Source organism: Salmo salar, chromosome ssa14 (genome assembly GCF_905237065.1).
Source record: "Salmo salar chromosome ssa14, Ssal_v3.1, whole genome shotgun sequence".
Classification (NCBI taxonomy): domain Eukaryota; kingdom Metazoa; phylum Chordata; class Actinopteri; order Salmoniformes; family Salmonidae; genus Salmo; species Salmo salar.
The window spans coordinates 74,568,953-74,582,345 of NC_059455.1; the positions used below are offsets into that span (position 1 = coordinate 74,568,953).

Genomic DNA, 13,393 nt, shown 5'->3' on the forward strand with positions numbered 1-13,393 from the left:
TCTATCTCGCTCTCTCTCTCACTCTCGCTCTCTCTCTCTCTCTCTCTCTCTCTCTCTCTCTCTCTCTCTCTCTCTCTCTGGACTCTCTTTCCCGGTCTCTCTCTCTCTCTCTCTCTCTCTCTCTCTCTCTCTCTGGACTCTCTTTCCCGGTCTCTCTCTCTCTCTCTCTCTTTCTTTCTCTCTCTCTCTCTCTGGACTCTTTCCTCTCTCTCTGGACTCTTTCCCTCTTTCTTTCTTTCTCTCTCTCTCGCTCTCTCTCTGTCTCTCTCTCTCTCTATCTCTCTCTCTTTCCCTGGTTCCCCTGAGTCTCACTTATATTCCTCCATCCCACATTCCATCCCTCCCTCCTCCCATCTCAGCCTATTCTCCTCTGTTTTGAATCAACTTGTCTGCTGACTTTGGACTTTCCTCCTCCTCCTCACTTTCTCACCAAAGACAAACTACTGCTGATGAAAACAACTTTATTAGCATATATTAATTCAGTATTTAGAGATGATCTGACTGTCAATACGTGGGAGATGATTATATAAAGCTGTAGACGCTGTCAGATCAGGGCTGAAGAGGAAGTTGTTTATGAGAGTCTTTAGAACAACTTTATAACAAGGGCAGGGAGTGAGATGTTTCCACACCCACGCCTCATCATCCCCAAGTCTCTGTTTACTGTCTGTCTGTCTTCCTCCCTCTCACTCACTTTCTCTTTCAATTTATCCTCCTCCTCCTCCTCCCACATTGTCTCGATCCTGTCTTCCTCTCTCTCTCCATCTCTCTTTCTCTCTCCATCTCTTCTTTCATTTCTAGCCCTGTCACTATCCTCCTCTCCCTAATGGCTTGCCATTTCCCCGTCTCTCACCTCCTCTTCTTTATTCCTCTGTATTTCCTTCTCCTTTCCCTTTTACTCTATCCGCTTTCTTTCTCTCTCTCTCGCTCTCTCTCCTCCTACTCCTCCTCCTCTCCTCTCTCCTCCTACTCCTCCTCCTCCTCTCTCCTCCTCCTCCTTTCCTCTCTCCTCCTCCTCGTCCTCTCCTCTCCTCCTACTCTCCTCCTCTCCTCTCTCCTCCTATTCCTCCTCTCTCCTCCTCCTCCTCTCCTCTCTCCTCCTTCCCTCTCGTCCTCTCCTCTCTCCTCCACCTCCTCTCCTCTCTCCTCCTCCCCTCTCTTCCTCCTCTCCTCTCTCCTCCTCCTCTCAGTATGTTAGTGTAGGTTTCACGTTCGTCGTAAGAGGGAGACCAAGGCGCAGCGTGAATATCATTCCACATCTTTATTAATATGTGAAACTTAGCAAGACATACAATAAACTATAAACAAAACAACAAACAGTGACGACAGCGGTGCAACATGCACTAACTCAAAATAATCTCCCACAAACACAGGTGGGAAAAACAACTACTTAAATATGATCCCCAATTAGAGACAACGATGACCAGCTGCCTCTAATTGGGAATCATACAAAAAACCCAACATAGAAAAAAGAAACTACAACACAACATAGAACTAGATAAACCCCCCCAGTCACGCCCTGACCTACTCTACCATAGAAAATAAGAGCTCTCTATGGTCAGGACGTGACAGTAGGGCTTGGCCCATATAGATACTTTAACTCCATTCCTCTCACTTCAAAGTGCTCCCTGTTACCTGTCACAGTTTTATGGCTGATTCCTGTTCTCTCTCTCTCCTCTCCTCCTGCTCTCTCTCACTCATTACCGCAGCCCAGTCCTCTCTGCTCGGCTCTATTTATGACAACAACAACAACCACTGAATGTTCTATAGTTCTATAGTCTCATGGTGGAGAGTGTATTATTTATATACAGTGAGATAGAGTGTATTATTTATATACAGTGAGATAGAGTGTATTATTTATATACAGTGAGATAGAGTGTATTATTTATATACAGTGAGATAGAGTGTATTATTTATATACAGTGAGATAGAGTGTATTATTTATATACAGTGAGATAGAGTGTATTATTTATATACAGTGAGATAGAGTGTATTATTTATATACAGTGAGATAGAGTGTATTATTTATATACAGTGAGATAGTGTATTATTTATATGCAGTGAGATAGTGTATTATTTATATGCAGTGAGATAGTGTATTATTTATATACAGTGAGATAGTGTATTATTTATATGCAGTGAGATAGTGTATTATTTATATGCAGTGAGATAGTGTATTATTTATATACAGTGAGATAGTGTATTATTTATATGCAGTGAGATAGTGTATTATTTATATGCAGTGAGATAGTGTATTATTTATATACAGTGAGATATAGTGTATTATTTATATGCAGTGAGATATAGTGTATTATTTATATACAGTGAGATATAGTGTATTATTTATATACAGTGAGATAGAGTGTATTATTTATATACAGTGAGATAGTGTATTATTTATATACAGTGAGATAGAGTGTATTATTTATATACAGTGAGATAGTGTATTATTTATATGCAGTGAGATAGAGTGTATTATTTATATACAGTGAGATAGTGTATTATTTATATGCAGTGAGATAGTGTATTATTTATAAACAGTGAGATAGTGTATTATTTATATACAGTGAGATATAGTGTATTATTTATATGCAGTGAGATATAGTGTATTATTTATATACAGTGAGATATAGTGTATTATTTATATACAGTGAGATAGAGTGTATTATTTATATACAGTGAGATAGTGTATTATTTATATGCAGTGAGATAGAGTGTATTATTTATATACAGTGAGATAGTGTATTATTTATATACAGTGAGATAGAGTGTATTATTTATATACAGTGAGATAGTGTATTATTTATATACAGTGAGATAGAGTGTATTATTTATATACAGTGAGATAGAGTGTATTATTTATATACAGTGAGATATAGTGAATGGGTGAAGACTGGAGATCATTAGCAACTCGTTGTCTCTGTCACGGTTGTCGTATGAATGAGTCCAAGGCGCAGCGTGTATATCGTTCCACATATTTATTTATCTGTGAAACTATGCAAGACATACAATAAACTATAAACAAAGAAACAACAAACCGTGACGAAGAGGTGCAACATACACTAACTCAAAATAATCTCCCACAAACACTAGTGGGAAAAACAACAACTTAAATATGATCCCCAATTAGAGACAACGATGACCGGCTGCCTCTAATTGGGAATCATACAAAAACCCCAACCTATAAAAAAGAACCTAGAACACAACATAGAAAATTTAAACTAGACAACAAAAAAAAACATAGAAAATAGAAACTAGAACCAAACATAGAAATAAATAAACTAGACAAAACCCCCCAGTCACGCCCTGACCTACTCTACCATAGAAAAATACAAGCTCTCTATGGTCAGGACATGACAGTCTCATCATGACGGTGCCTCTTGCCTGACTCTCTGTTTGTGTTTGATTCTATGTGTGTGTGTGTGTGTGTGTGTGTGTGTGTGTGTGTGTGTGTGTGTGTGTGTGTGTGTGTGTGTGTGTGTGTGTGTGTGTGTGTGTGTGTGTGTGTGTGTGTGTGTCTCTGTGTGTGTATCTGCATGCCTGCTAATGCATGTGTGTGTCCTCTCTCTCCCCACTCCAGAAGTCGAGTGCGGAACAACGTGTGAGGCTGGACCTGGGGCTGTGGGATAAGTTCAGTGAGCTGGCTACTAAGTGCATTATAAAGATCGTGGAGTTTGCCAAACGAGTGCCTGGCTTCACAGGACTCACCATAGCTGACCAGATCACGCTGCTTAAAGCTGCCTGCCTTGACATACTGGTAAGGACTGACTGTCACACACAGGCACACACACACAGAGGTCACGCTGATCCAAGCTGCCTTCCTCGACATACTGGGACGTACGTATCAGCAGTTTTCAAAGTAACACATCTCTTATGTACATACTTCATGCATTTATTCCTACAATGCATTCGGAAATTATTCACACCCCTTGACTTTTTCCACATTTTCTTACGTTACAACCTTATTCTAAAATGTATTAAATAGATTTTTTCCCTCATTGATCTGCACACAATACCCCATAATGACAAAGCAAAAACAGGTTTACATTTTCTTCCTCAAATTTATACAAAATCAAAAAACTAAATATCACATTTACGTAAGTGTTCAGACCCTTTACTCAGTACTTTGTTGAAGCACCTTTGGCAGCGATTACAGCCTTGAGTCTTGGGTATGAGGCACGTTGTTGCACAGCTATTTTCAAGTCCGGGCTCTGGCTGGGCCACTCTAGGACATTCAGAGACTTGTCCTGAAGCCACTCCTGCGTTGTCTTGGCTGCTTAGGGTCGTTGTCCTGTTGGGAGTTGAACCTTCGCCCCAGTCTAAGGTTCTGAGCACTCTGGAGCAGGTTTTCATCTAGGATCTCTCTGTACTTTGCTCCGTTCATCTTTAACTCGAGCCTGACTAGCCTCCCAGTCCCTGCAGCTGAAAAACATTCCCACAGGATGATGATGCCACCACCATGCTTCACTGTAGGGATGGTGCCAGGTTTCCTCCAGATGTGACGCTGTCACGTCCTGACCATAGAGAGCTCTTATTTTCTATGGTAGAGTAGGTCAGGGCGTGACTGGGGGGGTTTATCTAGTTTCTTTAGTTCTATCCTGTTTTGGTTCTAGTTTCTTTTTTCTATGTTGGGATTTTTGTATGATCCCCAATTAGAGGCAGCTGGTCATTGTTGTCTCTAATTGGGGATCATATTTAAGTAGTTGTTTTTCCCACCTGTGTTTGTGGGAGATTATTTTGAGTTAGTGCATGTTGCACCTCTTTCGTCACGGTTTGTGTTTTGTTTGTAGTTTATTGTTTGTTTTGCAAAGTTTCACATTAAAATTAAAGATGTGGAACGATACCCACGCTGCGCTTTGGTCTCCTTCCTACGACGAATGTGACAGACACATGGCATTCAGGCCAAAGAGTTCAATCTTGGTTTAATCAGACCAGAGAATCTTGTTTCTCATGGTCCGAGAGTCCTTTAGGTGCCTTTTGGCAAATTCCAAGAGGGCTGTCGTGCCTTTTACTGAGGAGTGGCTTCCGCTGGCCACTGTATCATTAAGGCCTGATTGGTGGAGTGCTGCAGAGATGGTTGTCCTTCTGGAAGGTCCTCCCATCTCCACAGAGGAACTCTAAAGCTCTGTCAGAGTGACCATCGAGTTCTTGGTCACCGCCCTTCTTCCCCGATTGCTCAGTTTGGCTGGGCTGCCAGCTCTAGGAAGAGCCTTGGTGGTTCCTAACTTCTTCCATTTAAGAATGATGGAGGCCACTGTGTTCTTGGATAACACAGTGCTGCAAAAATGTTTTGGTACCCTTCCCCAGATCTGTACCTCGTCACAATCCTCTCTCTGGGCTCTACGGACAATTCCTTCGACCTCATGGCTTCGTTTTTGCTCTGACATGCACTGTCAACTATATAGACAGGTGTGTGCCTTTCCAAATCAGGTCCAATCAACTGAATTTACCACATGTGGACTCCAATCCAGTTATAGAAACATCTCAGGGATGATCAATGGAAACAGGATGCACCTGAGCTCAATTTCGAGTCTCATAGCAAAGGGACTGAATACTTACAGTTGAAGTCGGACGTTTACATACACCTTAGCCAAATACATTTAAACTCAATTTTTCACAATTCCTGACATTTATTCCTAGTAAAAATTCCCTCTCTTAGGTCAGTTAGCATCACCACTTTATTTTAAGAATGTTAAATGTCAGAATAATAGTAGAGAGAATTATTTATTTCAGCTTTTATTTCTTTCATCACATTCCCAGTGGGTCAGAAGTTTACATACACTCAATTAGTATTTGGTAGCATTGCCTTTAAATTGTTTAACTTGGGTCAAACGTTTCGGGTAGCCTTCCACAAGCTTCCCACAATAAGTTGGGTGAATTGTGGCCCATTCCTCCTGACAGAGCTGGAGTAACTGAGTCAGGTTTGTAGGCCTCCTTGCTCGCACATGCTTTTTCAGTTCTGCCCACAAAGTTTCTATAGGATTGAGGTCAGGGCTTTGTGATGGACACTCCAATACATTGACTTTGTTGTCCTTAAGTCATTTTGCCACAACTTTGGAGGTATGCTTGGGGTCATTTGCGACCAACCTTTAACTTCCTGACTGATGTCTTGAGATGTTGCTTCAATATAGCCACATAATTTTCCTCCCTCATGATTCCATCTATTTTGTGAAGTGCACCAGTCCCTCCTGCAGCAAAGCACCCCCACAACATGATGCTGCCACCCCCGTGCTTCACGGTTGGGATGGTGTTCTTCGGCTTGCAAGCCTCTCCCTTTTTCCTCCAAACATAACGATGGTCATTATGGCCAAACAGTTCTATTTTTGTTTCATAAAACCAGAGGACATTTCTCCAAAAAGTACAATCTTTGTCCCCATGTGCAGTTGCAAACAAAGTCTGTCTTTTTTATGGCAGTTTTGGAGCAGTGGCTTCTTCCTTGCTGAGCAGCCTTTCATGTCGATATAGGACTCGTTTTACTGTGGATATAGATACTTTTGTACCTGTTTCCTCCAGCATCTGCACAATGTCATTTGCTGTTGTTCTGGGATTGATTTGCACTTTTCACACCAAAGTACGTTCCATCTCTAGGAGACAGAATGCGTCTCCTTCCTGGGTGGTATGACAGCTGCGCAGTCCCATGGTGTTTATACTTGCGTACTATTGTTTGTACAGATGAACATGGTACCTTCAGGCGTTTGGAAATTGCTCCCAAGGATGAACCAGACTTGTGTAGGTCTACAATTTTTCTTGGCTGATTTCTTTTGATTTTCCCATGATGTCAAGGAAAGAGCCACTGAATTTGAAGGTAGGCCTTGAAATACATCCACAGGTACACCTCCAATTGACTCAAATTATGTCAATTAGACTATCAGAAGCCTCTAGAGCCATGACATAATTGTCTGGAATTTTCCAAGCTGTTTATAGGCACAGTCAACTTAGTGTATGTAAACTTCTGACCCACTGGAATTGTGATACAGTGAATGATAAGTGAAATAATCTGTCTGTAAACAATTGTTGTAAAAATGACTTGTCATGCACAAAGTAGATGTCCTAACCGACTTGCCAAAACTATAGTTTGTTAAAACCACGCCAATCCCTTTAGCGAGATAGATTTGACAACATCCATTGAAATTGCAGAGAGCCAAATTCAAACTACAGGAATATCAATATTCAACATTCACGAAAATATATGTGTAATACATCAAAATAAAGCTTAACTTCTTGTTAATCCAGCCGCTGTGTCAGATTTCAAAAAGGCTTTACGGCGAAAGCAGACCATGCGATTATCTGTGGACAGCGCCCCGCATACAAACACATGAAAATAATTTATCAACCAGGCAGGTGCGACACAAAAGTCAGAAATAGCCTTATAATAAATGCCTTACCTTTGAAGATCTTCTTCTTTTTGCAATCCCAAATGTCTCAGTGACACAATGAATGACGTTTTGTTCGATAAATTCCTTCTTTATATCCCCAAAATGTCCATTTATTTGGAGCGTTTGATTCAGAAATACACCGGTTCCAACTCGCCCAACATGACTTCAAAGTATCAAATAAGTTACCTGTAAACTTGGTCCAAACATTTCAAACAACTTTCCTAATCCAACCTCAGGTATCCTAAAATGTAAATAATCGATCAAATTTAAGACGGAATAAACTGTTTCTAATACCGGATAAAAACAACGTGAAGCGCGTTCCTGTTCACGCGCACCAAAATAGTAGGGACCTTCAGAGTGACACATGGAATGAATAGCCCTACTTCTTCATTTCTCAAAAGAAAAACATCGAACCATTTCTAAAGACTGTTGACATCTAGTGGAAGCCATAGGAACTGCAACCAGGTTCCTCATAAATAGGGCTTCCCATAGAAACCCATTGGAAAATCCTATGACCTCAATTTTTTTCTCTCCCTGGATGGTTTGTCCTCGGGGTTTCACCTGCCAAATCAGTTCTGTTATACTCACAGACATTATTTTAACAGTTTTAGAAACTTTAGAGTGTTTTCTATCCAAATCTACCATTTATATGCATATCCTAGCTTCTGGGCCTGAGTAACAGGCAGTTTACTTTGGGCACGCTTTTCATCCGGACGTCAAAATATTGCCCCCTAGCCTTAAGAAGTTTTAACAAGAAATTTGTGGAGAGGTTGAAAAATGAGTTTTAATGACTCCAACCTAAGTGTATGTAAACTTCCGACTTCAACTGTATGTAAATAAGGTTTTTCTGTTTTTATTTATAATGCAATTGCAAACATTTATAAAAAACTGTTTTTGCTTTGTCGTTATGGGGTATTGTGTGTAGATTGTCTGTAACGTTACAAAATGTGGAAAAAGTCAAGGAGTCTGAATACTTTCCGAAGGCACTGTATGTAAACTGCGTTTATTTTCAGCAAACTTAACATGTGTAAATATTTGTATGACCATAACAAGATTCAACAACTGAGACATAAACTGAACAAGTTCTACAGACATGTGACTAACAGGAAAGGAATAATGTGTCCCTGAACAAAGGGGGGTCAAAATCAAAAGTAACAGTCAGTATCTGGTGTGGCCACCAGCTGCATTAAGTACTGCAGTGCATCTCCTCCTCATGGACTGCACCAGATTTGCCAGTTCTTGCAGTGAGATGTCACCCCACTCTTCCACCAAGGCACCTGCAAGTTCCAGGACATTACTGGGGGAATGGCCCTACCCCTCACCCTCCGATCCAACAGGTCTCAGATGTGCTCAATGGGATTGAGATCCGGGCTCTTCGCTGGCCATGGCAGAACACTGACATTCTTGTCTTGCAGGAAATCACGCACAGAACGAGCAGTATGGTTGGTGGCATTGTCATGCTGGAGGGTCATGTCAGGATGAGCCTGCAGGAAGGGTACCACATGAGGGAGGAGGATGTCTTCCCTGTAACGCACAGCGTTCAGATTGCCTACAATGACAACAAGCTCAGTCCGATGATGCTGTGACACACCCTCCAGACCATGACGGACCCTCCACCTCCAAATCGATCCCGCTCCAGAGTACAGGCCTCGGTGTACCGCTCATTCCTTCGACGATATACACGAATCCGACTATCACCCCTGGTGAGACAAAACCGCGACTCGTCAGTGAAGAGCACTTTTTGCCAGTTCTGTCTGGTCCGGCGACGTTGGGTTTGTGCCCATAGGTGACGGTGTTGCTGGTGATGTCTCGTGAGGACCTGCCTTACAACAGGCCTACAAGCCCTCAGTCCAGCCTCTCTCAGCCTATTACGGACAGTCTGAGCACTGATTGAGGGATTGTGCGTTCCTGGTGTAACTCGGGCAGTTGTTGTTACCATCCTGTACCTGTCCCGCAGGTGTGATGTTTGGATGTACCGATCCTGTGCAGGTGTTGTTACACGTGGTCTGCCACTGCGAGGACGATCAGCTGTCCGTCCTGTCTCACTATAGCGCTATCTTAGGCGTCTCACAGTACGGACATTGCAATTTATTGCCCTGGCCACATCTGCAGTCCTCATGCCTCCTTGCAGCATGCCTAAGGCATGTTCACGCAGAGGAGCAGGGACCCTGGGCATCTTTCTTTTGGTGTTTTTCAGAGTCAGTAGAAAGGCCTCTTTAGTCTCCTAAGTTTTCGTAACTGTGACCTTAATTGCCTACCGTCTGTAAGCTGTTAGTGTCTTAACGACCGTTCCACAGGTGCATGCTCATTAATTGTTTATGGTTCATTGAACAGCATGGGAAACAGTGTTTAAACCCTTTACAATGAAGATCTGTGAATGTATTTGTTTTTTTACGAATTATCTTTGAAAGACAGGGTCCTGAAAAAGGGACGTTTCTTTTTTTGCTTTTTCAGGGTTCCTCAACCTCTGGTCCATGAACAGGGCCAGTCCCTGATGGTAAACTGACCCTGATTAAGTCACTTCTACAGGCTAGTTGTAATGTAAATGGACATCCAAGGAGGAAGGATAATGTAGTACCGTAATTTCCGGACTATTAAGCGCACCTGAATATAAGCCGGTGCTTATGAATTAAAACATAAGTGGGTGCCACTGAATTAAAACATTTTTTTAATTTTGAACATAAATAAGCCGCACATGTCTATAAGCCGCAGGTGCCTACCGGTACATTGAAACAAATGAACTTTACACAGGCTTTAACGAAACACGGCTTGTAACAAAAATAAATAGGCTTTAACGAAACACAGTTTGTAACAAAAATAAATAGGCTTTAACGAAACACGGCTTGTAACAAAAAATAAAAAATTAGCAGTAAGGTTTAGTTGTCTTTTTGCACTGAGTCAATTCCTCACGCTGCTGTTTCCAACATCTTATCATCGACTCATTAAGACCAAGCTCCCGTGCAGCAGCTCTATTTCCTTTTCCAGCCAGATCAATCGCCTTCAACTTGAAAGCTGCATCATATGCATTTCCCCGTGTCTTTGCCATGATGAGGGTGACAAAATGACTACCGTAATCAGAATGATGGGAAGTTTGAGAGCGCTCGATTTAATCTAAACAGTAAACAAAAAGGTTGTTTGACCTTAACCCGTTCGGCAATTTCATTGGTCTAATGAAAGCTTCATGCCGGCAAAAAACTGAGCACGTCACAGAATGTGTTTTTTTGGAGAAAAGAAAATTGAAAGCGGGAAAAATCCATATATTAGCCGCGTCATTGTTTAAGCCGCGAGGTTCAAAGTGTGGGAAAAAGTTGCAGCTTATAGTCCGGAATTTACGGTAGTTTACCAATCTGTGGTACAGGAATAGTTGAGAGACAGGCCCACTACTCAGTGTTCATTTTTGAAAATGTAATCACAGCAGTAATTGTGCTAGCCTAACAAATGACACTGATTAGCAGTGTGACTCGATGCAGAAACACATAGCGTACCTTTACCACATAACCAAATGAGCAGGTTTCTATTTAATGACAAAAGGTTTAGCCTAATTCCATCTGTACTGTTTAGTGTCTAAAGACCTCTGTTAACTGGGTTTGCTCTCTCCACTGAGGTAGCCAGTCAATAAGCTAAAACGTACAGGGGGTTTAACCTCTGAACTTCCTCCCTAGAGTCCGGTCCTTAGACCTTATTGGTCGGTTTGTCCAGAAAGCCAATAGAAGAGCGGTTTAATTGATCCTGACGGTGGATCAGTATGTAGAGGAGCCATCCTTAATCAGAGTACATTAGGTTAGCGTTTCTCAGACGTTACTCATTTCCAAATCTCATTAAGGATTGATTGAAAGAAGTGTTAGTCTTTTTCTGCAGTGAGTTTCAGTGAGGACTGTTGTTCATGTTTGTTTGGGTTGCTTGCTGTATGTTTTTCTGGAGTAGGGATATGAATACGGGGGAGCACAGTGTTAGCAGACTGCCCCTGGCTGAGTGTTTGTTTGGGAGTAGTGCAGTCGAGTACTAATGTGCCCTCAGTAACGAGACAGAGAAGAGAAGCAAAGAGGGAGAGAGAGGGGGGAGAAAGGGGGAGAGAGAGGGGTGGATTGTCTCAAGCTCCAGTCATGTTTATTTTTTAAATATTTTTTTATTTAACCTTTATTTAACTCTCCATGTGCCTTGCCCCTCTCTTGCTCTATGAGGCTATCCTCAGTCAGCTCCTTGCATCAAGCACATCTGATCTACTTCCCTGATCGCTCTATTCCAATTCACTGCCAACTTCTGCTTCTTCTCTCCTTCGCTTTCTCGCTCCTCTCATCCTCAGCTCAGACCCCCCGGCAGTATGCCTGACCTGAAAAGGCCCTTCTCTCTCTTCACTGGGAGCTCACAGCACAGCAGCTACAATAGTGTCACTGTTCAGCGCCCAGGGTTAGTGAGTAATCATGTATCATGGGGGTAGTATTTATTAAAGTAGTATTGACTATTTAATAGATTTAGTGAAGTAAATGTCATGATGAATGTGATTATTATGTTATTCCTGTTGCTGTTCTGTACAGCGACTGCATTGTAAATGGATAGATGTTATCCTACAGGTTCATATCATTAGTGTTATTGTGGTGTTTCCTGTGGTCTAGATTAGTAGTGGCCGTATTACAGTATCACTTCCTGGTGTGATGAGAACTGTTGCCACACTGATTAGATGGGGGGATTTGCAGTAATGCTGGATGGATTCGTTTGCTATGATTATGTGGTATTTGTCAAATGTGACTACCCACTGGGTACAGACGTCAATTCAACGTCTATTCCACGTTGGTTCAACGTAATTTCATTGAAATGACGTGGAAACAACATTGATTCAACCAGTGTGTGTCCTGTGGGAGGCCTCTGGAGTTGAAGAGGTGAGAAGTTGAAGTCCTGCTTAGATCACTCTCACACACACCCTGACAGGTTTCTACAGTGAAGGACACGCCCTGCGTACTGTGTTCTAGATCTGGGTGAGCAAGTGTGTGAAGAAGGAACAAACGGTGTGTGTGTGTGTGTGTGTGTGTGTGTGTGTGTGTGTGTGTGTGTGTGTGTGTGTGTGTGTGTGTGTGTGTGTGTGTGTGTGTGTGTGTGTGTGTGTGTGTGTGTGTGTGTGTGTGTGTGTGTGTGTGTGTGTGTGTGTGTGTGTGTGTGTGTGGTGAAGAGACAGGCAGTTTCAACCTTTGAAGCCAATTGAGTGGCGCTGACAGCTAGTGAGTGTGTGTGTGTGTGTGAGAGCACTGACAGTGAGTGGCAGGAGCGTCCGCAAAATGAAACAGAATAAAACATTCAGGCTGGCGGAGACTCAAACACCGGCTGGTCAGACACACACACACACACACACACACACACACACACACACACACACACACCCCTGTATAGCTAGCTGTACAATACAGAAACAAGCACACAGACACACTGAGGTTTTTCCTCCTCAAGGTCATGATCATAGTGGTGGTTTCTCTCTTTAGTCTTTGTTGGCTGTGAAACGTGTCAGTCCTAGCTACAGGTATATAGTATAACTAGTGCATAGCCTTGTCCCTAGCCTCTGTGGGCTTCACTTTGAGTTTGTCTTTCTACTCTTTACAAGCCCCGTCGTGACACTCTCTCCTCTCCTCCCCCTGACTGTCCCTCTCTCCTCTCCTCCCCCTGAATGTCCCTCTCTCCTCTCCTCCCCCTGACTGTCCCTCTCTCCTCTCCTCCCCCCTGAATGTCCCTCTCTCCTCTCCTCCACCTTACTGTCCCTCTCTCCTCTCCTCCCCCTGAATGTCCCTCTCTCCTCTCCTCCCCCTGACTGTCCCTCTCTCCTCTCCTCCACCTGACTGTCCCTCTCTCCTCTCCTCCCCTGACTGTCCCTCTCTCCTCTCCTCCCCCTGACTGTCCCTCTCTCCTCTACTCCCCCTGACTGTCCCTCTCTCCTCTCCTCCCCTGACTGTCCCTCTCTCCTCTCCTCCCCCTGACTGTCCCTCTCTCCTCTCCTCCCCCTGAATGTCCCTCTCTCCTCTCCTCCCCCTGACTGT

At 42.8% G+C, this 13,393-nt stretch overlaps 1 protein-coding gene across 3 annotated transcripts in view; it reads left to right on the forward strand.

The window, feature by feature from the left end:
* The window catches only part of LOC106570306 (retinoic acid receptor beta), a 283,051-nt gene that overhangs the window by 257,484 nt on the left and 12,174 nt on the right, over positions 1–13,393 (forward strand). For all 3 annotated transcript variants that reach the window (XM_014142481.2, XM_014142480.2, XM_014142482.2), the window contains one exon: positions 3,578–3,754. In XM_014142481.2, coding sequence (XP_013997956.1) covers positions 3,578–3,754 — 177 coding nt within the window. The remainder of the gene's footprint in view (positions 1–3,577; positions 3,755–13,393) is intronic.